We start from the raw sequence: 27,943 nt of genomic DNA on the forward strand, positions 1-27,943 counted from the left end.
TCATATACTGCTTAACTTTCTGGCCAATTTTCTGACAACAGTTTAAAGCTCAAGAAAGTTCAACTTTCAGGTCTATTAGTCACAAAGTTTAAAGTACACTTCATTCTGTCCATTTCGGCCCCCTAAAAGTCTGAGAGTTGAACAGCGCAATTAGCACAATACGATATGCAAACTGTTACGGCCGCTTGCCCACAAGTGATTGCATTCCAAAATGGTGCCTTATTACTGCACAATGAGCACTTTTAGGAGACTTGTGAAGTTGCAGTGTTTCATGGTTATCTCACTGAAAGAAATGTTTGCGCATAATGCGCCGAGTGTTCCCTAATAAGGCTCAATAAATGTGCCCTTTCATTTTCACACAGTGCAACTGTTTGATAGCTATGGAGTCCTACATAAAGGTAGAATTAGCAACACGTTGCCTTCGCTAATAGTCTGGCAATTTTAGAAACTCAACCAAGGCGCACATTCAGCAATGTCTTTAAAATAGTGGTGTTAACAGTCACACGGATGAATGACATGGAGGATGCATCGTCTGCCCAACACGAGTGTTTCTTCACTCCAGGTTTTTATAATTAGCTGCCTGCACCTCGAGCTTGCAGCGTAATTGGTTGCCCGGCCTTCGACTCGTTCAAGTTGACTATTGGAGAACGTGATTTTCCAAGTGTCCTTGACAGAGAGTGAAAATTAAATTTTCGGCTCGCCACGGCGATCAAACAAGAACTCTCCTGCTGAAGCGCGACGGAAGTAGTGGAAGGTAGCATGGCCCATCCCTACAGTCACATCCATACAGGACAAATTTTCCTGAAGCATTGCTTTTTATCCAGGAATTGATTGCTTTTGCTGCATACAACCTAGATGCCCCGCAATGTTTCCATCATACCTATACAGTTTCAACGCTAAACGTACATCAAATTATGATCCCAAAACATTTCAAACTCATTACACTTGGGCCCGCCGCACACAGAGCGACGCGGGTGAAACCGTCCGAGCTGTGTGCGAGGTCCAGCCACTCGTTTTAATGAGCGGCCGGTCGTCTGGTTTTGCTGCGATATCAAATTTGAAATCGCCGGCGAACGGCGTCGCAAAATTGCAATATATATATATATATATATATATATACATATTGTTTTACAATAATAATGAACTATAATTATAATTTAATAAATACATGTGGCTAAAAAGCAAAGCGGAGCATGTCTGTCGCTGAAATGCATTGGTGCAGTCGGTTAATTAGCAGCAGCCTCTCAAAATATCCACGCTCTCATTTATTGTTGCTTGGTGTGCGCTAGGCCTTAAAAATAAATGGCTTACAAATGATAATTATTATTATTATTTTTTATTTTTTATTTTTTTTTTTTCATATCACTGCTCACAACCTGTACAAATACCAATGACTACATTCCTGTTAGCCATTTTATTACATTTTTGACACAGTGATGCACAAATTTGCACTTAAAAATAAAATACATAGTAGAAGCTTGGCGTTCTTTTGCTGACACTGACTGGAGTTTGGATCTGTTCATCATTTTTTCCTTCTTGACTAAGGCCCCAGTTCCAGCCCAAAAGCACATTTTCACATGTGTTTAGGAGATTCTGTTATGGTTCGATGAAACCAAGGTTGAACTTTTCGGCCACAATTTCAAAAGGGTTGTTTGGCGTAAACACAAAAGATTCCCATACCTACAGTAAAGCACGGTGCTTTAGGGCTGTTTTTCTTCAGCCCTAGACCATGTGGATGGAATGATGAACAGTTCGAAATAGTCAGTGTGTCTTTCTGCTAGAAAGCACAAAAAAAGCCTCCCAGAACATCTGAAAAACATCAGTTTGAATTCTGAACACAGCCACATCCCAGGTATAATCTGCATTTTTTACTTCCGCTCTCAAAATGATTACTTTGTTTGCATGGGTTACACGCGACCTTAATAGTGGAAAACGTTTTGAAATGATTTGCCTTGGTCTCATTTTTTTATATGGCATTTGAACATGGGGTGTGTAGACTTGTTCTACCCACTGTACCAAAGTAGTAGGCATGTCTTAGGTAATTAGGTCATTTTGAAGGCACTAATATGACAGCCATCAAGGTCAACATTTATTTATTTTTTTGGGGTGCCGATATAAGAATATCAATGTGCGCCCCTTTAACCATACGCAAAGCCACCGCTCTGACCACTGTGGGTCTGACAAAACCAAACACAAAACGTCCGCAGGCCAAAAGCAAATGTGTTTTCCCAGCCCTGTTCCCTCCCATCTCTCTCTGCCCTTCATAACTCCGGCTGTCGGCTGGCAGAATGTAAATGAGCCTCTCACCACCGAGCCTATGATGGTGTCAGCGCTCTTCTTAGTCTCTGGTCTCATTAGAAGCCGAGTGGAGCTGACATTTACTCAGCCACTGTGCTCACCAGCTCTTCATGCGGGGCGCTCGGGTCGAAACAATACACAGTGAGATACTCCAGCCGTCCCCAAAACCTTTGCAAGCAGTCGGTGGCAATATTGTGTGTTGACTTAAAATAATGTTAAAATGCCAACGTGCGGCTTTTACATGGCCGAGGCTGGACAAAACTAAGTTGGATCTGTGCTGAATTGTGCATCTTTGCAGATACACCCATATCTGCAAATCCCTTGAAATGAAATGAAATAATCCTTCATCATTCGCATCATTCACATGTTTTTGTGTACTCCTGCTAAATGCTCAACAAATGACTTTACACTACGACACAATGACTCATCTTGTGTCATCTGGGGTAAAAAGATGTTGTGTGTCCTTGCGGTATTATTTCTGCCTCAGTGTCAGCATGGCACGCTCCCCGTGGCGGGATTAATTAGGATTCAAGATTAATAGCGAGCACATTCTTCTCTTTGACGATCGTCAGGGTTATTTTCAGCCCAATAACCTGCATCATTTTACAGTTTCTCCCCTTGCAGTTTGCTCATCACCTTCTACAGACGTCATTAAAAGTAACTGAATTTAGGGGGACGACAGCAGTCTGCCGTGCCTTGACGGTAAACTAGATCGCAGCTCGGGTTTGAAATTAATATGATGGCGATGGCTATTTCCTGACTCCTGCTCCTCTGGGGACCCCGCAGCTCTGTTTTTCTGCGGTCCTCTCATCCTGTTACTAATGCCCGATTCGGTGTAACCCTTATCTCTGTGCTCACTACATGGCCTGATAGGGCTCTGTGTGTAAGCAATTAAAATGGCTTATTTTCCAGATAAGTGGGGGAGCGTGGTCAGACTGGAAGCCACAGGCGGCCTGTGTCAAGTCTTTAGGTTACCCACCGCCCGCCCGCCTGCGGGGGGGGCGGGCTGAGCGCACCCAGCGAGGCGCACAGCTCAGCGCAATCACGTGTGCAGGGGGTAGCAAAATTCAGCCGGAGGGGGAAACATACACAAGCTGTATGTTTCCCACATCACAAACACAGTTAAAATTAATATTTAAACAGCGTCATACATAAATATTGTCAGGCCGGGGCCTCGAAAGATACTTCATTTAGACTCTGAAGAATAAACCAAATGTTCATCATTCACTTCTCATGAGCCAGCGGTTCTTTGTAGGGGTGCTCACATCTGTGCATCAAAGTGGGTTTCCAGCTGGGTACAGACAGACAGGTGTAACGCATCCCATCATATTCTGAAGACGAGTTATAAAGAATCCAAACACACTCTCACAGGATTTTGCCACTGTTACGGAATCATAGCTGCTCACGATGATCCGATTTATTACAGTCTTTTGCCTTAATTGGCTGTGTTGATGGAACACAACGTCGCTGCGGGCTCATTCATCAGCTGTTTAACTACGAGATGACAGCATCGCCATTCTGACCTGACACGCTTTGCTTAATTACCTACGCCTCTCTTCTCCTCCGTGTTTGGTATCTAGTTACCAACTTCATCTGAAGCTACTTACATACTTAGTCCTGACGTGTATGATGTGACTGACTCCACCTTTCTTCACTGGTCCGTTTTTATCTATAAAACACTCATTTGTGAGACCCCCACCTTATTTTCGCTCTCTGTTCACCATGCACACCACCACCCTCACTCTCTGTCCCAGTGAGTGTTTTAAGCTCATCATTCCCAATCTCACACTGTACAGTTTGTTGTCTGTGTATTTGCATTTGAGGCATTGCAAATAAGAATTTGCCTTACCTGGATAAATGCAGCACACAATAGCAATAACCGCCACACGAGTACAGCTTAATCCTTCTCTGACAGAGTCAATCCAAACTGAGCGCAGCTGGATAGGCAAACAAATCAATTTGGCACGGTATTATCGAGCCACAGCCTAAAAGTAACTCCACTTTTGGAACTTGACCTTATAGGGTCAAAAAGCCTTTCGTAAAGTGCTCCATAAAATATAAAGGTTGAACTTGTTCATGGTAATCATTAAATTCAGATCTTGTTGTCAGCAAGTTCAGTTTTTGATTTTAAAAAAAAAGGGTCGTTCGTAGAAGTCCATATGAAATATGTAATTTTCACACTTTTTTTTTTAATTTTTTTTTACAGAAAACACAATTCAAAACAATAAAGGTAAAAGGCAATAAATGTCGACGCAGCATATAGTTAAAAACTTTTAACTCTATATACTCTAGATGAGTCCGTGTTGTTTAAACATACTTTTTTGTGATGTTACCATCCCATAATCCTCCGCTACTTTTGCAAACGTCCCTCCTGTCGCTGAAAGTGATCCATTTTGATGCAAAGTGAGATAAGGAGGTGGAAGACTGGTCCGCTTCCGGCTTCCCTCACTCTTCACATATCTTACACGCGAGGTGTTTTCAGTTGAGTAGTCGCAGGGGAAAACTGCAAGCAGTTCACTGGACAGCTCTCCTCTTTCCGTTTGATTTCACTGGCTGTGGGAGTTTGGGCAAAGCCTTCCCGTACCAAAACTATCTGGGATCAATATCCTGTTTACCTGCTATTGTTCGAAAGTCATTTCATTTGTCACATGCAAGGTCCAACTGCGCGTGTGGATAGACTTGGTGCTCATTTGACTATTCCTCCCAAGCTTGCAGTTTATTTAGCTGCTGCTGAATTAGGTTTTACTTGGAATGAAACGGAGGGAGATGGCGGCGCGCTCCAGATCAAACGGAATGTGGAAGAGCGTGGATTGGTGGCGGCGGTGGGGGCGACGAAGGCCTTACATCAAACACACGCACAGCGGGCGCATATCAGACCTCCAAATTCTACTCTTGTTCTTGTGGCTGAACTGACTCCGAAGGTGTGTGTCGCCGCAAAATAAATATAGACATTTACGACATCTTTTAATATACAGGCTCCAAATAGCACATGAGTTAAAACAATGTAGTAATTGTTGGCTTCATGATGCACTGCACTCCTAATTTAATACTGAGAAGTAATTATTTTATTCACTAAGCAATATGATTGGGTGCTGTTAAATACAGTGGTGTTTTTTAACATGATTAATAATAAAATAGTACTGTAGAATTGTACTTTACAGTAGTGACATAATTAAATCAGATGTAAAGAATGAAATGGTTTTTGCCACGTTTTGCTTCAATTCAATGGCCATTGTGCTGCTTCTTCTGGTGTGTGCGCCTTGGCCACACACCAGACCACACCAGTATTGTTGTATTATTTGTCTCCAGGCGTTGTTCCACCATTTGTTCAAATATCCGTTGCTATCCGTTAGCCCGTCTGTGGCGTTTCACATTGTTTGTTAGCATTAAGATAAAGAGACTTTCCTAGGGTAATGCTATGTGGTTTTAATTATGCAATGTGTAAGTATCTTTGTTTTATGTTTAGTTTGACAGGAAACTTCCACTATCAAACTTAGATTTGATACAAAAAAAATCATCTGAACGATGGCTCTTTTTTTTTTCCTTTTTTTTTAAACTCATAAGTCTGGTCACACAAGGGACCACAATATCTAATCAACCAACTCCTTGTGTTTGGCACATTTTTCAGCTGGCATTCACATTGTTACAGCACATTTCATCTTAGATGAAATGTTGGATTGTTTATGTATATTTTAGTGTCTGCTGCCAAGGGACTATGAATGTAAATTAGTAGTTTAGACTGATCTTGTAGACACTGTTGCAAACCGAGCGTAAAATGAGAAAGATGATTGAATTGACTTTGAAAGCAGCACTGGTTGCCAGTATTCTAGAAACAGATGATCTAATAGGATTTTCCACACATGACCATCTCTATTGCTCGCAGAGACTGGTCCAAAAAAGTGTCGAAAATTTAGTGGGCAGCACTCTTTTGGGCCCTTAGAGGTCAGAGTGGACAAATTCTAAAGACTGTTGCTCGCCACAGCTGTTCACAAACTGCGTTTTTCAGCCCAGTTGGCTCGGAGTGGCTGACCATGAAGCGGCGTCGTCATTGGTATCGATGGCGACCAGTTTGCAAGGCGTGCCAGAAAAATAAGGTGACATTGGCTGGTGTCGTCCAGCTGGAGGAGGACCAGCGTGACCCGAGGCATTGAGCCCGCGGCGTTCAAACCCTCATCATTCACAGTGAAGGAGCTGTGACTAATTCCACGTTTCCGGCTAATTGATACTTGCCAGGAATGCCAGTTGTGCTCTGGCAATAGTACACACATCATTTTGGGACACCTGGCCACAGATTTGCAAGTTTGGAATTGTCCAACACATTCAGGAGGAACTCGGGGGTCTAGATTCATGAATTTTTATGAGTTTACCGCAGTGTTGCCCAAATATTGCCCAACCTATATTGAGCCAAAGTACAGATTTTACCTGATAAAAATCTCACGGCCCAGCGCTAAAGAATGAAGAATGTCACAAAAAGTACGGTATGCTTAAATATTGATCATCTCAATTGAAACACATTTACTTACTCAGTGTGTGCCTGTTATGGCTTTTTCTGTCATATGAATGGCAACAGGTGGCCATACGAAATAATATTTTTGGCAGTAAATAAGTTCAATTGGGTTGTTTTCTGCTGCATACCTGATGATCTCCCACATCGGTCACAGGAGTTGACACCTCAACATGGCGCTCTTCCGATAGGATGTGATGACATTTGTTTTGTCTGCCTTACAAATTCAATGACATTCAAATGAAAAAAAAATAATAATTCTGGGTTTTCCCGCAATTAGCTAGCGATCAGGATAGGCTTCAGCTTCACCCATGACCCTAACGAGAAAAAGTGTTAAAGAAAATGAATGGATGGAGGCCACAATAATAATCACATTATATATTTTTAAAAAATAATAAAAGAAAATTCATTACTTTTGTTCATATGTTTTTTGTTTTTTTTTTTTTTTTAATAGATATGAGTCTTCATTAGCTTTTAACTAATTGAACTGAATGTGAAGGTGAGCATATTGTTTACGGTTATACCAATCAAATGGGCAGATGCGAAAGAATATTACACGTGTTTCCATGTGCTTGTCATTCAAAGCAGCTTGTCCAATAGCCAAGAGCATAATTGTGGGAGATTGGATTGCATGCAAGGCTTTAAAGCCCCTTCACTAATATGACTTTATAGTTGCCTGGATACATATTGTCCCTATTCCCGCCCGGTGTCTCTCTCGCTCTTCCTCTCTTTTCATTTGCTCCCTCCTGTTATTTATCATGGCCATTATATGTGTGGCAGCAAGTGCTGTATAGCAGCTGCAGCAGCCACTGCGTTTCATCATCAGAGGACTCATATTTGCTACAGGCGAGCAAACACTGGACTGGAGGTGAAATCATTCAATCACAGTTCAAATGCATCTACACCAGCCAACATACTGACACGCCTGCAAAATACTCAACAGGAATTTGATTGAACTCCGCAGTGTTCTAGAATGAATCTACTTTTTTATTTAGTGTGAAATTTGCCCAGGAGACCTGCTGCATTTGTATAACTATATCTAAGAAGTTTGCATTGTGAGCAAGCAAGTTAAGCGTGAGGTTTGCCATAAATAAATCATCTGTTTGTTGAGGGAGAGGGGGGAAAAAAGTCAATTCCCACTAATAAATTGCAGAATAATTGATTGTTCTCTCTGTGGCTAGGCAGTCAAACGCTCATTTTGGTGGGAATTGTTTCAGTATTGATTTAGATAAGAGGTGTCGCGCGCGCGCACAGGCATGCAATGCAAAGTGCACGAGGCAGAGGAAAAGTCAATGGCTCTTACCTGGAAGTGTCCCACTCCCTTCCCACGCATGAACACCCCTTTAAACCATCAGGTGGGCTGCTAACATCCAGGATTTCAAATCTGGAGACGTGCGTAAAAGCTAGGAACGGCTTCTTATCAGCACTGATTATTGGTCCTTTAACGCATCACTGACGGCATCTCATCCACCCTTAAGATCAAATTCGACTCGGGTATCTTCTGTAATATCCCACTGGTTCAAAATCAGGTGGAGGAGGACTCCTTACGGTGCGTCCTTGTAACAGTTCCTGAGTGGTTTGGGATGCACGTGTGGTCTCCTCGCTCCCGGTGAGTCACGAAGGAATCCGGTCGTTGCTTGAGCCGCGTCTGGGCTCAGTCTGACAGCTCCACTGTGCGCGCACCAACTTTTATCACCACTCTGGAGCGCCGCGTAATCGGACTGCAGCGCAGCGTCATGTAGTGTTCCGATTTTTTTATTTTTTTTTCCCCCTTCGATTTTAACGTGACCAAATTCATTGTGAAAACCGAATTAAGAAGTGATCCTCACGTATAAATGGTTATTAATTTAAAAAAAATTTTTTTTTACTTGTATTTGAATCAACCTTAGCAAATTGAGAATCACTTAAAAATTGCATGCATTTAACTTCAATCATTTACCATATTCCAACAATTTAATGCGTTATTTACCGTTTTATTTCCTGTAAAATTAAATTAAAAAAAAAGCTTCACATTAAGTTGTACACTAGTGCCCTCACGTGGAGAGCGTATAAATTACAACACTCAACTTTTGGGGGGGGGGGGGGGGAATCTTCAAACGTGACTACAGTTCACAAAGAAAACACAGTTTGATCCAAAATGTTTACTCCAGAGTCAAATCATCCTGCACACTCACACACACACAGACACACAGACACACACACAACGCCACAGTATAATGCATGTGAATATGGCAAATAAAGTCAAATAAAAAGCACAAAGTGATTGGCTTGCTTTTGCAGTTCATTAGAAACACAAATAAGGACAAAATAATAATAATAAATTCAGCGCTATCCATGAGGCCAAATAAAACTACAGTAAATTATCCAAAGGCATTTTTTCCAAATATTTAATATCTGCTATGGGGGCTGACAATAGCAAATGCCCGAGACCTTAGACGATTGTTCAAGCTGCTTCTAAAAGGCATCGGCGGCTGCTGCAGTAGTAAAAAGTTCACGGACTCTGTTTCCCAGAGTTCCTCAGCACTCCTCTTTGATGTAAATTTGTTCGTATGTGTCGGACTCCAGGTGCTCCAGGCGGTCCGTCTGACCGTTCATGATCTCGTCTGGTGTCTTCATGAACCTGGCCAACGCAAAAAAAAAACGGTGAGATTATTGTTACGCGGTTGTCATTTTTGAGGGAAAGCTGGCTTTACCTGAATAAAAGTCTTTGTCCTGGTTCTTTCCTGATAATGTTCAGTTTGTAGTAGTGTCTCAGTGCTCGTGACATCTTCTCATATGTCATGTTGGTCCTGTTCTGTAAACCCAGAGTAATGCAAGGTGTGAATAGCGCGTTAATAATCTAAAAAAGATGAAAATGTGGCCAGAAGGAGGAAAAAAAATGGCATCACTTTAAGAAGACATGCTTTCACAAATTGCTAGCTTCTATCATGTACCTTGTGGTTGCCCCACAGCCTGGCCAGACCATTTGGGTCCATGATGCGAAAGACTTTGCTCTCTGGGTCCTCCCAGCGGATGTAGTTCTCGTACCGGCTGTCTGACAGGAGCTGGTAGACGTAGTCCCACAGTAGCCTGCAGTCTGCCAAGGACAAAACGAGAATCAAGCAATTGTATTGTTGTGTCCCATAAATATGGACACAGTAATCCGCCACAGAGTACAAATGGACAAAAATATATACTCCCGTATGTAGGTATCCATGTTTGAAAATATATATACACGACATTTATTCACAGCTTGGTGACCCCCAGGGGTCAGTTTGAGAACCACTGCTCTTGTCTATTAAAGACCCTCTAAAGGGAAATCATTTATTTGTTTCTGAAATTCTGTGCATTGCAATATGCATGTTTGAAGACAATTGCTGAACGCGTGCAAAGACTGAGAACTATGTTGTACTGAATTGTGGAGATGTTTGTGGGAACTGTTTCCATTTCAGTTTTCCTGATTTTTTTTTTTTTTTCCATGGTTTTGGGAGCCTGATTTTATATGCTTGGCAATTTTTTTAATCACTCCTATCTAGCAGGGTTGTTTCTGTGGTGTGTCAAATTTGGAAGATTTAGTTTCACTTCACAGGGACTTTAAGTCATACAGTGTAGCTTCTGAACTACTCAGTGGAATTCGTACTTGTGTATCTCTCAGTCCATTCAACAGTCATAATTGTAGTTGTTTACTGAACAGCCTTAAGAAAAAATAACCTCAGTGCAAAATATGTTCTTGTTAAGTTTCATGGAAGGTGTCCAATATTGAGCAAATACATCCTTCCGAAACGTTACTGGAAAGTTGCCACAAATGTATCGGAACGCATCCGCCCCTTTGCATTCCGATCAAAAGCGGTTTACCTGCTATCCGCCCCATGGGCATTTGCTGCTCCTCTGGAGGATACACGGGCATGATGATGTTCCTGTAGAGGGCCTCCTCCTGCTGATGTAGAAGATGATGCGGCCTCTGCTGCTGGGCCGCCGTCATCTGATGAGAGTGGACCTTCCCCTCGCGGCCGTTCTCCAGATGCCCGCCGCAGTTGTGCCTGAAGTCCAAGGCGGACAGAGGGTTCATGATGGCGCTGGGCATGAGCTGGATGATGCGAGGAGGGCCCGCCTCCTGGCCTACCGGGCTGCCCGGACACGGCGCCTCTCTTGGGGTCACGCAGCGGCCGTTCGGGGCGCTCGGGGAAATGGGCAGAGGGTACACGTCCTCGGGCAAGTGGTGGTTGCTGTCTGGCAGCTGGGAAAAGGCCTGGAGGTGCTCCTCGGCGGCGGTCTGTTGATGGTTTGGCTCGGGTTTGGTTTGTCGTGGCGCCGGGTTGTGGGGTGAGCGGGAGCGGTGTCGCAGCTCAATGGTCGGTGGGTGCTGGGGGAGGGGCTCTGTCGCACATGGTGCCCGTCGTACCGTTTCTGTGGTGACAGCAGACGCAACACCATGGTAAACATCCAAACAGCAACATTGACATTGCATACGTGGTAATGTCTTTGGGTCAATGTGGTGTGGCAATTTGTCACATAACTCAAAGTGTTGTTGTCAGAACAATGCAAGATAATAGCGACTGCAGCCCAAGATTGTCATTCATTTCCCTAAAGGGAAAGGCCGTACAAGTTCCTTTATTGAGCTGACAGTAACTTGGCATAACAACATGTTAAGGAGTGGAAACTTGTTTCTGTTTCTACCAGGCACATATGTGTGCTAAAAGCAGAAAAACTGAAACACTAGTGGTGTAAAACGGCACAGCATTGAATCCAGCACTACTTTTGTTTATCTTTATTTAGTTAGCCACATCATCCCAGTCCCACATGATCACAATAAATTACAATGTGATCAGATTTACTTTGACTGAGATTTAATTTTTGGGGTTAAATGGGATTCAAATGTGGTTCATATCTGGATGGAACCTAAATAATCTACAGGACGGGGAGAGAGGAGGGGTTTACTTCCTGGCAATGACGTTGACAGTGTCACTCATGGAGGGAAAAAAACAAAGAATTATAGTGCTTTAAAATGTTTTTTTTTTTAAATTGGAACATCTCATTAGATTAGTGCAAATGTACTTAATGAAGTGTGTTATTGGGGTTGATCCACTCCACTAGGTGTCACTATTATTCCAAAGTTGTTTGCTGCATTTCTACGGAGAGTAACATTCGTACTATTTGTGTACGCCGTACATCACCACTCTGAAATGAGGAACTCAACTCAGCAGGTATTTCCCAAGGTGCAAAGCAGTCACATCTACAGGTGCAAACTGCAGCCAAAATGTATGGTTACACTTGTAGAACGGGTTTTGCAAAGCTTTTACGGCAACTCTCGTGCGATCGTTGCGTCTTCACATGCCATCACCTCACATTAGAGCCGGAAAACAGCATCGGTTATGAGAGTCTGGATTGGTTACAAATAGTTTCAAATGATATCTTGTTTGACTAGTTATGGAAGAACGGAGATTGACGTGGGGACTGACCTTCCAGCTTCAGGTGCTGCGCGGAGCTCTCGGGCAGTTGGTGGAAGGAGTTTCCAGGAAAGTAGCCTGAGGGGTAAAACACGTGGGGCTTCCTCTGCTTCAGGGTGTGCTGCAGCAGCTCATATAAGACATCTCCTACAGGGGGGGAAAGATGGCATTGACTCGCTATACATGATGGAGTTTGAGAAAACGGGAAGTCATTATTGCAGTTTTCCAAGAAAGGGGACTTCTGTGTGGCTTCCAGGCAGCACGAAGCTTGAGTAATATTGGAAAGGTCACTACTTAATACTCCCTATTAGGTTTAAGGGTGGGAAAGGTGCTTTTTATGTATTGGCGCAGATGAGTATTGGGCCCAATTGGGCTCCCAACATGGAATCCTCACACAAGTAGCAGAGTCTGCAGTCACTCAGTAGATGTTGACAGAAGTAAATGAGACGTATAACCCTTTACAACTCTGTCATTCTCCTTTAAGTGGCCATACAGTACAGGACAAAGCCGAAACAGGAAGTTCACTTAATGACTAACAGCGTTGTGTTTACCTACGACGGCGGCCAAATGGGATCAAAACAGGTTTAACAAAAAACTAAGAAGGAACACTAACATACTGTTTGACAGTTACCAAAAAAAAAAAAAAACTTGAGCTTTTACCATAACAAGGAAATGAGTCTCATAAAGGAAGTGATGGTGGACACACACATGCACCGTTTTCAGTTCTCACTTTTAGGCCCAATGATTTGCAGTGCCCGGAAAATTGCTGCTTCCTGTTTTGAGAGTATTTGGATTCTTTAAAATTGTATGCCCTTTGGACATGCCCCAATAAGCAACATAATAAAAGTTATTATTTATAGACAAATATGGCAGTGACTGATGGGAGCAGCCCTGCGACTGAAGGAAAACTAAAGCAGTAATCAAGCACTGTTTTATCTCTGGACAACCTCATATTTGACTTCAGGCTGGTGAAACAGTACATGAAGCAAGAGAACAGGAAATGACTGATAAACCCAGTGAAAATTAATAAATACATCACATTGCCAGCATAGAATCTCTCTCCTGTAAACAAAAAAAGAAAAAGAAAAACGCAAAATAGATGAAATGTGAGTGTAAATGTTAATGTTCATCAAGGTGCCTCACCTATCTATTTCTATATGGATTTTTTTTTAACATTGAGATAGTAAGTTGATTGTGGATTGCTGCATTTATTTGCGTGTGGTTTTTGCATTATTATTTTGAATTCGGATAACATTGTCTATTCCTAGAATGGAGAAGCAGTCATCTATTTGTCACAATGTCACAAAGTCATTTGATTGCTTTGATGACTTGACTGTACTACGCACGTCATCTACTCTATTCTCAATTCCTGTTTCATATGTAAAAGAAATCCAGCGCTCTGCTTGGAAAAACAATGCATTTTGCTTGAACCCGCCCGGCTGCTGGTGTTGCCGGGGCAACAGTTGAGGTTCATACTTCCTGATCAACCGTCCCCTACTTCCTCCAACTCCCCTCCCTCTGCTAACCCCCTCCTTGCAGGCTTGCTCTAATTGCTGCCCCTCTGGATTACTTTATTGATTTGTTGATGTTGCTTTAAAGCTGTGCATGCTAATGTTTTGGGGACTTTAGTGGGCATGATTGTCACGATACTGTTTTGACCTTCAGATTTGTATTTGTAGAAATAATAGTCTAGTTCATTAAAAGGTTTGGCAAGTAGTCTGCTCTTCCCTCTTTGGTGGTGTCTTGCCGTACGTTACTGGCTCGAAAATATGCCCTCCATTTTAATGTGTGAAGAGCAGGGCAAGAAAAGGGAGTACCAGAGTGAGGCGAGCGGTAGCGGAAGTCCTCCTTGGTGAGCAGCAACAGGGCTTTTCCGTTCATCTGGAAGGAGCCGCTCGTGATTGGCCGCAGCGCAAACTCCTTCTCAGCCCATCGCAGCCACTGGGCCACGTCCTCTCTGCTCCAGAACATCGGCTGCAAACCTGCAGGGGCGGGGCGAGAGGATGAAGAAGTTAGGAAAAAGGAGAAGCAGCAGCAACGGTGATTATATTAAAAAAAAAAAAAAAGGTTCAGTGAAGTAGACACAGCAGGGAGGAAGGAGGGGGTGGGGGTGAGCGGAAGGAAGGAAGGAAGACGGAAAGGCCGGATGGAGGGGAGGGTGGGAGGGAGGAAGTGATGGGGGAGGCGGTGGAGAGGAAGGAAGGAGGCGGGGGCAGTCAAGAGGATATTGAGGAAGTGGAGATAAAAGGAGGGAGTGATTACGGGAACGGCGGTGATAAAGAAAAGTAGATCAGACAGGGAGAGGAGGTTACAATAAAAGATTCAAAGAGGATAGGTAGAAAACTAAGAGCAAGGGTAAGAGCTCATGTAAAAGGGGATATGAGAAGGATGGCCAGACTTATTTATCTCTTGTGATCTTTTTGGCTCGCTCTTGCACTCCGCCGGGCAGGCAGTTATTCGTGTGCATATAAACGCACGAGGACACATGGAGGGAAAGGAAATGGAGGAAACAGGAAGCGCCGTATCTTTTTCTATCCCCTTCCGCACACGCTTTCGTTCACTGCCAAGGCAAAAGACGTGTGAAACATCTGCACTGGAGACGTTTAAACGCAACAGCAACACGACATCGTGAACAACGTCGTAAGTTCTCGTTTCCCTCAAGGTGGAGCAAAAAAGACCTGAAGACGAACTATGGTACCATTGAAATCATACCTTTACCTCCAGTTGCCTATATGTCCTATTTTCCGAATGTCATTAAATCCAATGTTCCCTGTTCCTTTGTTTATAAAGTCCCCCCGTGTCCCTCAATCTTATGTTGCTAGTTTTGCCTGTCTAAAGTCCTCGGTTCCCAGTGCCCTTAAAACCTATTCTTCAAGTTTCTTCTGGTGTTCTGGGTCTAAATCATGTGCTTCAAGTATTCAATACTGTGTCTTCGGTTCTCTGCCAAATCTCCGACTGATTCTAATCTTCGTATTGTCTGCCTCGACAGAATTATTCCAGTCAATGCAGACACATTCCTACCATCTCATCGTTTGTTTTCGCCCTCTGAGTAATTCCATGATTGGCATTGTGACTCACGCTGACCTTCTCATCGCCTCTTCTTCCCCCGCCACAGACACACACGCAAGCAGATGTGCAACGGCACTCCCCCCCCCCCCCCGCCGACGAAGCACGACGACTCCTCTCACACTTCTCGTGCTGCCTCAAACTCTTCCCTCGGGCGTCAGGCAGCTGTTATCTTATGGGGGCCGCCGACTTCAGTGTCACACCAGTAATTGGGGCACTCTCAGACCACCCGTCACAAACCCAGCGCGGCCCCTCGGCGCCCGTCAAACAAAGGACATTGTCACAGAGAGCGATCAATATGACATGAAACCCCATCTAGATTGTCAGCTTCCCATTTCTCGGTGCTCTTGCAGCCATCTGTATTCAGATAGCGTCACAGGCCTGTTAGTAAACTCGAACGGGCTTGAGTAAGACTGCATTCTGCACGCATTTGGCACTGAATACTATGATCGTTTTCCATCAATGAACCGATATAATAGTGCATGTATTATGTTGAGAATCATTCTACTATTGGGGTTTCTCAAACCTTTTTTTACAAATATGTTGGTGAGGTCACCTGTATAACTTTAAATGATAAAAAGTGTTTCTAGCGAGCTAGAAATGCTAACGTATGTCACAATCACATCAGAGCATTTAACTCTCCGAGTGCTAAGGTCGGTAGGAGATATTGGGTTCGTTTTTGTTTAGTTTTTTTTGGGGGGGGTGGGGGGGGGATAAAGTGATAAATTTGTTGTTAATTATTTCACGGACGCCCCAAGTTATGGCTCGCGAATCCCCAGGGACCCCAGTTTGAGAACCACTGCTTTAAGCAATATTGAAGTCGATACTAAGCTGCTGAATGAGCTGCACGTGCGTTTCTTGTGGCAACTTGTTTGAGCAGCAAAGCACGGTGGGCGGCAGCGGGTCACAGGGTCAGGGCCACGGCATGCTCTCTCCTGGGCTCTTTGCTCTGCCAAAAAAAAAAAGCCCTCCTAGATCCGGTACGTCGGTCTCGGCCATCTGCGCAGAGCCCAAAGGAGGAAGTACGAGGAGAGCACAAGCGAGGGGGTGGAGGAAAAAAGGGGGAGGGTAACAAATAAAGCATGTCCCACAACACTCTTTAGCAGGAAGTAATCCAGCTCGGGCTTCGTTTCAGCACAGGAAACTTCCAGCGGGAAGGTTAAAGAGCAACACTAGGAGGTTTATGAAGTCAGTGTGGGAAAGATGGATGTTGATTGATGACAGAAAAATAAAGAAGGGGAGAGTTGCTGTGCAATGGGGAGAGAAAGACAAACAGAAAAGGAAACTGATACTAGGCCAGAGCACGCCTGAAGTTCAGTGTGGGGGCATCGCATCTATTCTGGGACATAACCCATATAACAGTGGGTATGGAGAGGAGGGTCAGAATGGGTGAATACAAAGTCATTTTGATCCAATTGAATGACAGTTGCTTCTTAAATGGGCAAAATGACTGCACGACTTGCTCCCACACAGTGAAATGTATTAGAATGCAGAATAAAAGAATTGGGTTCCAGATTTTACGGTTCTGCTCCTTCGTCATCAGTTTTGTTTTAGTTGACAGTCCTTTGGGGTAGTGCTAGGCGATTTGGAAAAAACAATTCGATCACAATATGGGCCACAATATAGTACAGTTTCAGTTATTGTATGAACAATTCTACAACATACATTTGCACTATGACTGTTTACTTGTTCTCACTTTTTATGAAAGTTATTGCAACGATTACCTTCCTTCTTGCGTCAATTGTCGTCGTCGTCTGTTTGTGTTTGCTACCAGTAGTTTGTTGAATGTGTACCTAATTTAATTGTCACATTTATGGTTGATGTATGTTGATGTATGTGTGTTTTTGTTTTGGAAGTGTGTGAAAGAGTGCCTTCTTGGTCAATTCCACCACATATAAGCCCCTTCGGGCATTAAAGGTTAAAGCAAGACTCAAGAAGAATTGAGTATCAATATCTTGGGAGAATTCTAGCTGAGTGTTACTCATTGAGAACATTGATGCTATTTATTGTCTCGTTTCTAACTTCCTGTAATAGAGACAGGTAGGGTGTAGTTGCTCTGTTGTTGTTAATCAGATGGTTTGCTGTGAGTGGGACAAAGCTGGAGAGTGGAATCACAGCAGGCAGAGAGGGCGAAGTGACGATAGAAACGAGAGAAGAAAAACGGCGCGATAGACATTTTTCTATCGTCCCCGCACAACTCAGCAGGATGTGCACCTACGTGCGTTTACATTGACGAAATCGGTCGAAGCGCGACGGCAGGCCTCGACTAAACCGTGGGCTCTCAGTCCTCTGCGATGACACACAAGTTTCCCTCGGTGGTGTCTCAGGCCTCCGCGCTGAAGACGCATGCAGATGCGGAGGCGCGCTGGTTGCCGAGGCAACTCCTAAGCGCTCGGGGATGAATGACGGGACGAGCGCGATGAGATCACCGCTATCTCGTTTCCTTGTCGCGGTACAGAAGCCCTTGGCTTTCCGCTCGCAGCCAGACGGGTTAATGAGGTTCCTCCGACTGACAACCGCAAAGGTCTCATCCAAAGTATAGCTGGGCTTCATATTCACAAATGTATTTTGAATTTCTGAAAGGTTTTTTTATCAATTGATATTTCACTGTGACAGGGTGGACATGTTCAGCTTGACCACATCCAAAATGATGAAACAAGTGTAAATATTTTGCAACTACCCACACCTCCATTGAAAAATGACAATGTTGATAGTTACGTCAATAAAAACATCAGAGGGTTTCTTAAACGGACACTTACTCCATCATGACAGGGTGGACAGCAATTGCAGGGACATGTTCAATATGATTATAAAAACAACTTGCTTCATCAAATAGCTTGTTGTGGACAATAACAACGTCTATATTTTGGGGCATTTTGAATTGAACCACTTATTACACACACTGTAGTTAGCGGAGCAGTGTGTGCGACATGGCAAAATCGTATTCACACATCCAATAGAGGAAGAGGTTTTATAAAATAAAGGAATTTTATGAGATTTATCGCTGTCTTGGTATGTGTGTGTTTGGCTGCTGATCATAAGACCTCAGCGTTTCACTATTATATCATATGGAATATTCCAGTTCCTACACAAAATCAGTGTCATTTCTTAATTGGAACCATCCCTAACACATCAACTATTGTGTTTTGACAGTCAAGCACTGCATTATTCTACACCCGTGTGCTCAATGTGCTGCTTGTGCCTTGGCCATCACTGTGTGAACTTGCTTCAGCGACATAAATAAAAACAAACACGGCTCGATCAGTAAACCTGGGACTTTGCTCCAACCTCTGTCCGTTGGTAAATGTTTGCCTTGCCTCTAAAAGCAGAAGTAGGCGGATATTGGCGTCGCTCTCTCAGGGGAGGAGAGGCTTTTTCTTTCTAAATCGAGGAGGAGGAAGAGGGAAGGAATAAGGAGAAGAAGGAGGTCCAACCATGACCCTCTGACACCCTGACTCAGGGACATGTGGCCATGCGAGCAAGCCATTTCCTCACCGCCGTACATCCCCTTTGCTTGTTCCGTCCATACGAGCCCCGATTCCCACAGGCGCACAATCATCGACGCTCACTTTTACTTTCCCCCTTCCTCCCTGAGCCCCTGTGTCATATACACAGTCTTTAAAGCGTCATCCTGCGCTTCCTTAGCCAGCAGGCATGTGCTTGTCCCCATCCAGCAGAACTGGACGTCATCCAGTCAAAACAAACATAAAACACATCATCAATCACACGGGGCATTTATGGCCAGGAAGTAGCACGACCTGTTCCCGATTGTGTGTTGTGAAGAAGCAGGAGCAAGCCAGCTCTTGTGGGCTTGTTCCAACTCTTCCTTTTGTACACTTTTTTTTTCCACGCTTGATATATTTGCGTGAACGATGTCAAAAAAAAAGTCTTGCCTCAGTCAGCAATTTGTGCAGCACCTTACACAATCACATTAAACTCAAAGCATCGACAACAACAAGAACGTACAAACGCGCGGCAATGCCTTAAAGTCTGTAATATACTTTAACATATACTATATATATATATATATATATATATATATATATATATACTGTAGTATATTTTATGCCATTCGAACTGCACTTTAGTCACTCACTATTCCCTGAAGATGATTTCTCCATAGCTTGTCGCGACTTGTGCGAGATTGAAGCAGTTTAGCCTCCTGAGTTAGTGATGACTACACTGTCTCCATTGCACTTTGATGTACTGTACAGTGATTGCAATGTGTTTCTTGGTTCAAAATGGTCAGCATCGTGTGTGTGAGCGTGTGTGTTTGCGCGTGTGTGTGTGTGTGTAACCCGCATTCATGGACAGTACATACAAATGAGGCAACATTTCTGATAATATACGACAGAATCAAGAATGCTTTTTGCTACTTTGTGTTTAATCTAGAGCTCCAGCTATATATATTTAGAATCAATTATTCAACCAATTAATCAAGGAATTTACAAATTACAAATTTATTTTAAACAACACGTGAGCATGTGAGGTGCAGGTACTATTGTCCTCCACTTGGGGTCACCATCCTCACCTTCCACGCTATAGTATCTGTGACTTTGAGTGTGTGTGTGGCTTTACAAGGTGACTGGCGAGATGAGTGGCGTGGGAGTCGGCAAATGAGAGCGTAGAGTTGGCTGTTGTGAACTCACGTTAGCGGCGGGTTGAGCGAGTGCCAGGATGTCAGCTGCACTTTCGTGTTACAATGCGCTTCACCAACATGGTGGAGTCGGTGCATTTAATAACACCATCATATTATACAGTACAGAGAGGGCCAAAAGTATACACTTTTTAAATGAACTGATATTTTACAGCGACTGTGAATATTTGTAAATGATTTGAGTCAAGAACAAAGAAAGTGGACTCTAAAGTATTGGATAGGTACCAAAGGAAGGAAGACAGAAAGGTAGTTTCAAGCAAAGGAAGGACGGATGTAAGGATGCATGAATAAAGGGAAGGAAGGAGGGAAGAAAGGGAAAAGGTGCCAGGCAAAAATCAGGTCTAAGGGGAATGAAAGCAGGAAAGAGGTCAGAAAGGAAAGAGGAAAGGTAGGAACAAAAGAAGGCAGAAAAGTAGCTTGGAAAAGATACAAGAATAAAAAACACCTTGAAGGGAAGGAGGGAAAAGATGCAAGGAAAAAGGTTTGCCACAGTTTTCGAGTGGTTAGGGTTAAGTCAAACTGTTAAAAGACTACAAAAAATTCTAAACAAATACACTGTCAATTTGCCTACTAAGTGTATTGCTAATTTAGAAAGAAAAAAAAAGAGTCATTTCAGGTCATGGAAACCAAAACGGCAAGAAATCTACTTCATCATTTGAGTGCTACGGTATCATTTTCTGTTGACACAGTAGCACAGTCCGCGGTTTGTATTGTCGCGTCAGTGTCTGGAAACTTCCTTCAAATCCTGTTCAGTTTGTTTAGCACATGTAATAGGAGTCTGATTATTACGTTCACTCTTTTAGAACAATGCAAAAAGCTATTCGGCTATTCGGTATGTAAGAGACAGGCGACGGTAGGTTTCGGCCATTGTTATTTTTTTTTTTTGCAAAGATTGGATTCATCAGATTGTAGCGTGCCACGAGTGTGTTCATTGGGAAGTTTGGCGTAAAGCAAAAACCCCAACCCCCGACCCCAACCCTGGCCCCCCCTCCCTCCCTTTCGAAAGCGCCATGCGAAGTGTGTCGCGAACAGGAAGAGAAAGGGGGCTGCATTCAGCTCGCTCTCTGGCATGTGAGAACAGTTTCCCTTTCAGAGAAGAGGGAGCGAGTTAAAACACACAGACACACATACACACACACACACACACACAACAACAACAACATTTATTCAGGAAGCACTGTCTGCCCACTCAGGAAATTCCTGAGGACAAGAGCGGCTTCCAGGGGCAGGAAATTTCCCCTCAGAAACACACACACACAAATCCCCACCGACTAACTCCAGTGTGTGATATACAACACAAAAAGAGAGCAAAAGGGCACTTGGTGGTGCACGTTCATGTACTGTAATATGGCTACTCACTGCTTTCACCTACACACACTTTACACAAAGATTCACTCATCCGCCCACTCAGACACACAAGTATTGAGTACACACACATACACGCACACGCCGAGGCAACAAGCAGTCTTGTTGCCGTGGATTACACGCCAATCGTGATCTCTGCGATTTGTTTCACTTCTGTTTTGTACAGTTTTAGGTACTGACTAACGACAGGGTTCGGTTGCAGCACGCACGTCGGGATGTCGTCGGGTTGCGATAGTCCAGCGGTTCCCAAACCTTTTACACCAAGTGGCGCACACAAAAAATACGTAGTTTGGCGGTGCTGCTTGTTGAAGTTAAGGTCGGTGCCACCATGCAGCGCTCGTATCTCAATTTTTTCCTCACAAGTCAAGGCAAAAAAAATAATAATCGATCGATGGCTCGTATCTCGATAAAACGCGCAAGTCTGGTCTCTCGTATCTCAAGGCACCTCTGTATTTTGTTTTGCATGGTTGGTAATTATATCACTGATCAATGAGGGATGGAATGCTGACGCTTAAACAAGAAACAAAATGGGTCAAGAGCTTAACATTTGGAACGAAATCACTCAAAAGCGGTCAAAATAGTTAAATATGACATTTCATTAGTAATTAGCATCTCGGCATTCAGCTCTACAATGACGCAACTCAACGCAAGACAATGTGATTTTGTCTTCCATCTTTTAATTGAGGAGTTTGCTGTGCCTTAAAATGTTAATAATGAGGCCGCGACTCGCCTTCTTTTGTGTGAGGAGCAGTCTGTGAGCCCCCCGCACCCCCCCCCCCCCCCCCCCCCCCCCTCTCCCCATCTAATCCACTTCCTCCCCAGGAAATGGAGAAAGCGGATTTCTGCCCACACTGCAATTTCCTCCCTCATTCTTTTTCTTTCTGTATTTTTTAACCCCTCCCACCCCCCCTTTTCCTCTCCTCCTTCACTCTTGTGGTGGACGCTTCATTTCCCACCACGCGTATGTTTGCGTAGGAAGGACGAGCGGAGGTGTTCGGGCTAGGTGAGAGAATCGGTAATTTCCTGCCGGGTCTACCTGAGGAACCGTGTTTAAACATGTGACCGCGACGAGCTTCCACCAAAGCGCGCGGACTTAACTTGACAGGAAACGGAACCAAAAGCCCTTCTTCCTTTTTCTAAAATAATGTCTGAAGAGCTTCCTGTGAATGTCATCCGACGGCCCTGCGAACGTCCTGCGCTCACCACGTTCACGACCAGTTAAATATTGACGGATGTATCGGACATTGGCAGAGTTACTCATTGAACGTTAAGCCTACTAACTCTTGGCAGCCCTCCGGCACCACACCTCCCTTCCGATTGGTTCGGTCATAATCATTGAAGTGTTTACATTCAGTTCACTTCCAGTCCAATATGAATGAATAAGGAACTAAAATATGTAAAATGCAACTATAAAAACTGAGAAATGTACTTTTTTTTTAATTTTTATTTTAAAAAGCAACAGATCAAATTGGCTGCATTGGAACAAAAGCAACATGCATGTTAGCACACATCTGTCACCGTATTCAACAGTAATATAAGATCAATAGCTATGGGGCATTGAATAAAGAGTGTATTTAAAAAGTGTATTTAACACTGTTTTCATATTTTTTAAAAAACCAAAAAAAAACTATCCATTACCAGTATATTTGTTGGGTACAGTTGAGTTGTATTCAACTTAAGTACTTATTTAGGTAAATTGTTTATTTCACTTTTACGTGCAACATTTTAATTGAATCATTATTTAAGTACAGTAATTTTTTTTCTTAAAACCCATGCCTTGGTTTTGATGAACACTTGGGCCTACTACGCTAATGTTGTTCATTGTTGTTGCACTAGTATTTTATTATATTGCACTTTTTGGGGGCTAAGTATTTGTACTTGGTGTAAAATGTTCGAAAACCACTAACTTCATCCATAACTTGCACATTCCTTTCAAGTTCATCTTTTTTTTGTTTTTTTTTTGTCATGTGACGTGTACCGTATTGTCTGTAATAGACTGCCGTGGGTCACGGCAGTGCCGCAGGGCTTTCAAAACTCACACGGTGAGGTTTCAAGGATGTTTGCATCCAACATGTGCTTCAACACCTACCAGCTGAGAAGTAGAGCATGGCGACGTGTGTGCGCGCTTGTGAGTGTGAAACTCACGCAGGTGTGCGGGCAGCCTGGCAGGCTTGTCCTCCATTCGGCTGGCTGGCCTGGCGGCGGGAGCATGGATGGGGGAGGAAGTGGAGTTTGGCAGCGGGTTCGCGGAAGGACTGAAAGAGCGCCTCTCCTGCTATGAATAGACACAGAGACACAAAAGCCAGGCTCACAAAACGTGCCAAGCCCACCTCAAACAGCACCCCCACCCTTGCACACGCAGGCTCGCCTCACCTCGCCATGTCATGCACCCACCACACCACTGAGTAAGTAGCTGACTGATACATAAGCTTGTTATGCCACACATGCTTTAACGCAAACGCACTGCGGGCCAAAAAATGTTGTAGCGTCAGTCCAGTTGGAAAAAAAGAAAACATACTTGACTTCAAGACAATTCAATGAAATAAACGCAGTGCATTGTTGAAGAATGAATTGTAGTATGCCTCACTGAACACTTTTTCAGTCAGGAGTTTTGGAATTAATATTGTGATACGCAGTGTTGAACTGCACTACGTTATACCGAGGGGTGTCTCTAATAAGGATGCATGGAGACCACTTTTTTTCCAAACTGAGTACAAGTACTCACATGCTCAACAGATACCGAGTACCGATACGTGATGATGCCACTGTCTTGCAATTGCAAAGCAAACATTTATGTAGCGTCTCCGTCTGAACATTCGGGGGCTCTATGAAAAATGAGTACATATCGTCGATAAGAAACAAAGAAGTAGAATAATTCACAATAATAATCATCATTTATTATTGTGTGATAATATATATTGTATATATATATATATACACACGATCCCATGTTACCTCTGTGTGTTACGTACAAAGTACTGTAAAGTGAGTCAAAAGAAATACAAGACTGCTTCTTGAAAATACCCCAATTTCGAAAATAAAACTGTGACAGGACAACTGAAGTGATACTTTATCACACCATCGCTTACTTCGCTTTACTCCACGTGCCGCGTTGCAGCGGCTTTGTGACGGAAGCGCGATTGGCTCGGCCTGAGTCGCAACTTCCCACCCGAGCGGAGTTCGTCGTCCATTTTGCAGAGCGTCATTTGCAGGTGGCTAGCAAAGTTTTATCGTCCGTGTTTACCTTAAAATATCTCCACAAGGCTGACATGGGTGCTACTCCACCTGACCGGAAATTTCATGACAGGCTGGTAAAGTGGTATCGGTTGTTGGTATCGAATTGCATTTTTGCCAGTCCGAGTACCAGTACAGATGTACAGTATCAGCACCCATAACAATACTTGTATCGGTATCTGTGCATCCATAGTTTGTAATACTTTCTCTATCAAAACTTCATATTATCATTGAAACGGCTGCTGATGTACTGGATCTCATTAGATCATGCAAGTCTATCTCATTTTGTAGATCTATGGATGGCTTTGTGGTTCCTCTGCTTAGCCTTGTACAAGTTTGGCATGAACTTACATTGACTTATCACACATCACTTTTAACAGCTAGCTATTGTGACGGGCATTTTCACAGTCTTTAGGTTTTAACGACTTAAGCTTGGAGTCATGACACAACAGGACTGCTCCAAGCCTTGTCATGGAAAGTGGCTTGTAAAAAACAGGTCAACTGGACGCTGTGAGCAAATGTTTACAAGTTCTCAGCGCTTCTTCTTCCAGATATTTTCTCACGTGGAAAAGACAACCGGGACCACCGTGATGAAGTCACCCATTGCCAATTGTGTGTGTGTGTTTCTGTGTAAGGGCTGTTTTGTGGCACAGCATAGGGCAGATGTGGATATTAAGCAGCACTGGTTAAAACGTGAACTCATGCCGTGTGTGTTTGCGTCTCTGAGCAAGAAGAGAACAAGAAGAGGAAATGCCGCTCAGTTGTCGCTTCTTCCCTCCGCCTGCTGTTGGCAGCAAGTCACTTTTTTGTTGTTGTTGTTGTTTTTAAACTGGCGTGCACATCAACTGACTGCACTGTACCAGAAATGTCCTGTGGAAGCCAAAAAACAATCTTTCAGTCTTCCATTTCCTCCTCCACGCAGAGCCAAGATCTTTTGCTAGACAACGGATATCGATGGGTGAAAAAAAAAGTCTTCATCTTCACGCAGCTGGGACTTGGGGGGGGGCGGGGGGTTGATAGAGCTTGTGATAAAGACACTGCAGAAACGGCGTGCAAGTGACTGAACTGGGCTGTGGGCAGCACAGAGGTGGGCAGTCAGATGATTACTCTTCACAGTGACATCATACTCGCTAATGACTTGTCATTACTCACAAACAGAAACACTTGACAGGGAAAAAGCAGCCGTTTTCCCCCATTACCATTTCGGTGACTGCATGTCATCCATCGCATGACTGATTTTGCTGGAAAGGCCTACACCAGCTCACCCACCTCGGAAAGCTCTTTGCATTTTTGGGGGTTTTAATGTTTTTTTTTTTGGGGAGACACAATTTGTGAAGCTTCTTGAAGACTATTGGCAAACACTAAAGCAGGACAACACACCACTATCAGTCTCTTCAAATCAATGCGTTCACCTGAACCTTTTGATAGATGGATAGATAGATAGATAGATAGATAGATAGATAGATAGATAGATAGATAGATAGATAGATAGTCGTGATTGGCACTGAACTATATTATTATTACTATTACTGCATTAATGTGATTATATTTTTGCAGTGCCCCCTATGTTGCTAAAGAAATACCCAAAATACAGTATTATAAAATAATAATAATATGTCATAAAAGTCATATGTCAGTGCAGTTTTACACCATTGTAAACTCCAGCCAAAACAATACACATAAAGTATTTCAGTGACTAGTGTCGGTCAAAAATGATCTTTATAAAGAGAGATTATGGTATTTGTATAGGGTCGTTCAAAGTGTGCCTAATGTTGTGGCGAAATAGTCACTAGACCAATGGCCGCTTTTCTTCCATGATCTTCTTCATCTCATCAATGTCAATAGCATTGGATTGTAAACACAACTGCCCCCGCTCGTACTCACTGCGCCAACAATTCCTTATCGTGGTTTTTTTGTTTTTTTCTTCTTCTTCCTCAGCCGCTTGGCAACTACGTTGTTGCTCTTTCTCAACGTGGAAAAGAACTGTCACGATGCGGTGGGCAACACGCGTGGAATGTTCGCACAGTCCCGCGACTTAACGTGGGCAACACGTCGAGTCTGTGCGCTTTGAGAAGTTTTTATTTATTTATTGTTTTTTATTTATTTTAATTTAATAAGTCAGTACCGGGGTTTGTGTCGTGAAACGAGTCACGCCGCTCGGCGCGTCGGCGCCAGTCACGACTAGACCGGGCGCAGGCGGGCGCAGTCCAACGCGTCGGGGAGCAACAGATGAGCGGTCAAAACAAAAACAAAAGAGACAAAGCGATCCCACCGCGAGAACCGCGCGTCGTTACCTTGGTTGCAGCCGATGGGGATTCAGACATGATCTCCCGTCAACTTCTCCTCTTCTCCCTCTTTTTTCCCCCCCAAAAAGCACGTTTCTTCTCCCTATATGTCGTGGGTGGCGTGGACAAGTTCTCGTCACGCAAGCCCGGCTGCTGCTGCTTCTTCTTCTTCTTCTATCCACCTCGCCGCTCCATTGCTCGGCGTGGAAAAAAAAAAGCCCCCCCCCCCCAAAAAAAAGACAAACTTCTTTTGTCTTGTCGTGTGTTTCCCTTTCACGTGTCGGCGGCGCGCACGTAAATAATCCCTTCCTGGAAGAGCGACGCGCGCGCGCGCATGCACGCTCGCTCGCTCTCATTGATCCGGACGTGTGTAAAACGGCGAAATGACGTCGTTTCCCAGCACTGAGCCTGGCCCCCTTTTAAAGGGAAACGCGAAGCAGGAAGTGCACGCACGGGCGCACGCTTTCATGTGCAGGAGCTTTGCATTTGCACACCCGTACGACGCTCTGCATTGCAATAATAGCAAATGTTTGACATGGAAAGTTTCGTGATCGCCGTAGTGCAAAGTCAACTTGCTGTTAAAGAGTAACAAGTGACGTTTGAGGCTCATAACAGATGCCAGCAATTTCCTTCCTGAGAAAATCCAAGCTGGTGTCGGCGATGCGGTACACCTATCCCGGCGGTTTTATTGCAATGGCCGTGTATAATTGAGTCTACACCATGTAATCCAATTGAATCAATCAATTTAATCAATTCGCCATTGCGCAGAGTCCAAGAGCGCGGTGCGCCGCTGTGTGTGAGCTAAGTTTAGCCTGGGTTGTTAGTGGAAGTTACAGAGGGTCTTTTCAAATAACTTGAGTCAAGAACAAAGAAAGTGGACAGGGACCAAAGGAAGGCAGAAGCAAAGGAAGTCCGGATGCAACATATGAAAAGCAGGTCTCGGGAAGGGAAGGAATGGCGGGACGAAGGAAGGAAGCTGGAGGGGAGGAAGGCGGTCAAGAAGGAAAGATGAAAAAACATGTCTGCGGTGGGAGGTTGCAGCAAATAAACAGATGTGACTAAAGGAAGGAAAGAAAGCAGCCAATAACGGAAGAAAAGTTGGTTTCAG

General features: G+C 43.8%; 2 protein-coding genes across 9 annotated transcripts in view; both read right to left on the minus strand.

The window, feature by feature from the left end:
* Positions 1–8,609, minus strand: part of LOC133472124 (chemokine-like protein TAFA-2) — a 34,513-nt gene extending 25,904 nt beyond the window's left edge. The window contains exon 1 of one of the 5 annotated variants that reach the window (XM_061762521.1): positions 8,106–8,596. The gene's annotated coding sequence lies outside the window, so the exon portion shown is untranslated. Of the gene's footprint in view, positions 1–8,105 lie in introns of all 5 variants that reach the window. The other 4 variants (XM_061762518.1, XM_061762520.1, XM_061762517.1 and 1 more) reach the window with 4 other exon arrangements.
* Positions 8,610–8,928: 319 nt separating this feature from the next.
* LOC133471982 (transcription factor ETV6-like) lies at positions 8,929–27,229 on the minus strand. Of its 4 annotated transcripts, none has more exons than XM_061762182.1 (8): positions 26,845–27,229; positions 23,462–23,588; positions 14,046–14,210; positions 12,241–12,375; positions 10,637–11,188; positions 9,736–9,878; positions 9,496–9,596; positions 8,929–9,422 (listed from the first exon to the last, which is right to left on the minus strand). In XM_061762182.1, the coding sequence occupies exons 1-8, from the start codon at positions 26,872–26,874 to the stop codon at positions 9,320–9,322; spliced, it is 1,356 nt and encodes a 451-aa protein (XP_061618166.1). In that variant the 5' UTR covers positions 26,875–27,229; the 3' UTR covers positions 8,929–9,319. The 4 variants fall into 4 exon arrangements, with proteins under 4 accessions (XP_061618166.1, XP_061618165.1, XP_061618169.1 ...); XM_061762181.1 differs by having other exon boundaries at positions 23,462–23,591; XM_061762185.1 differs by lacking the exon at positions 23,462–23,588 and having other exon boundaries at positions 26,845–27,227.
* Positions 27,230–27,943: the final 714 nt, after the last annotated feature.

This window comes from Phyllopteryx taeniolatus, chromosome 22 (assembly GCF_024500385.1).
Source record: "Phyllopteryx taeniolatus isolate TA_2022b chromosome 22, UOR_Ptae_1.2, whole genome shotgun sequence".
In the NCBI taxonomy this organism is placed as follows: domain Eukaryota; kingdom Metazoa; phylum Chordata; class Actinopteri; order Syngnathiformes; family Syngnathidae; genus Phyllopteryx; species Phyllopteryx taeniolatus.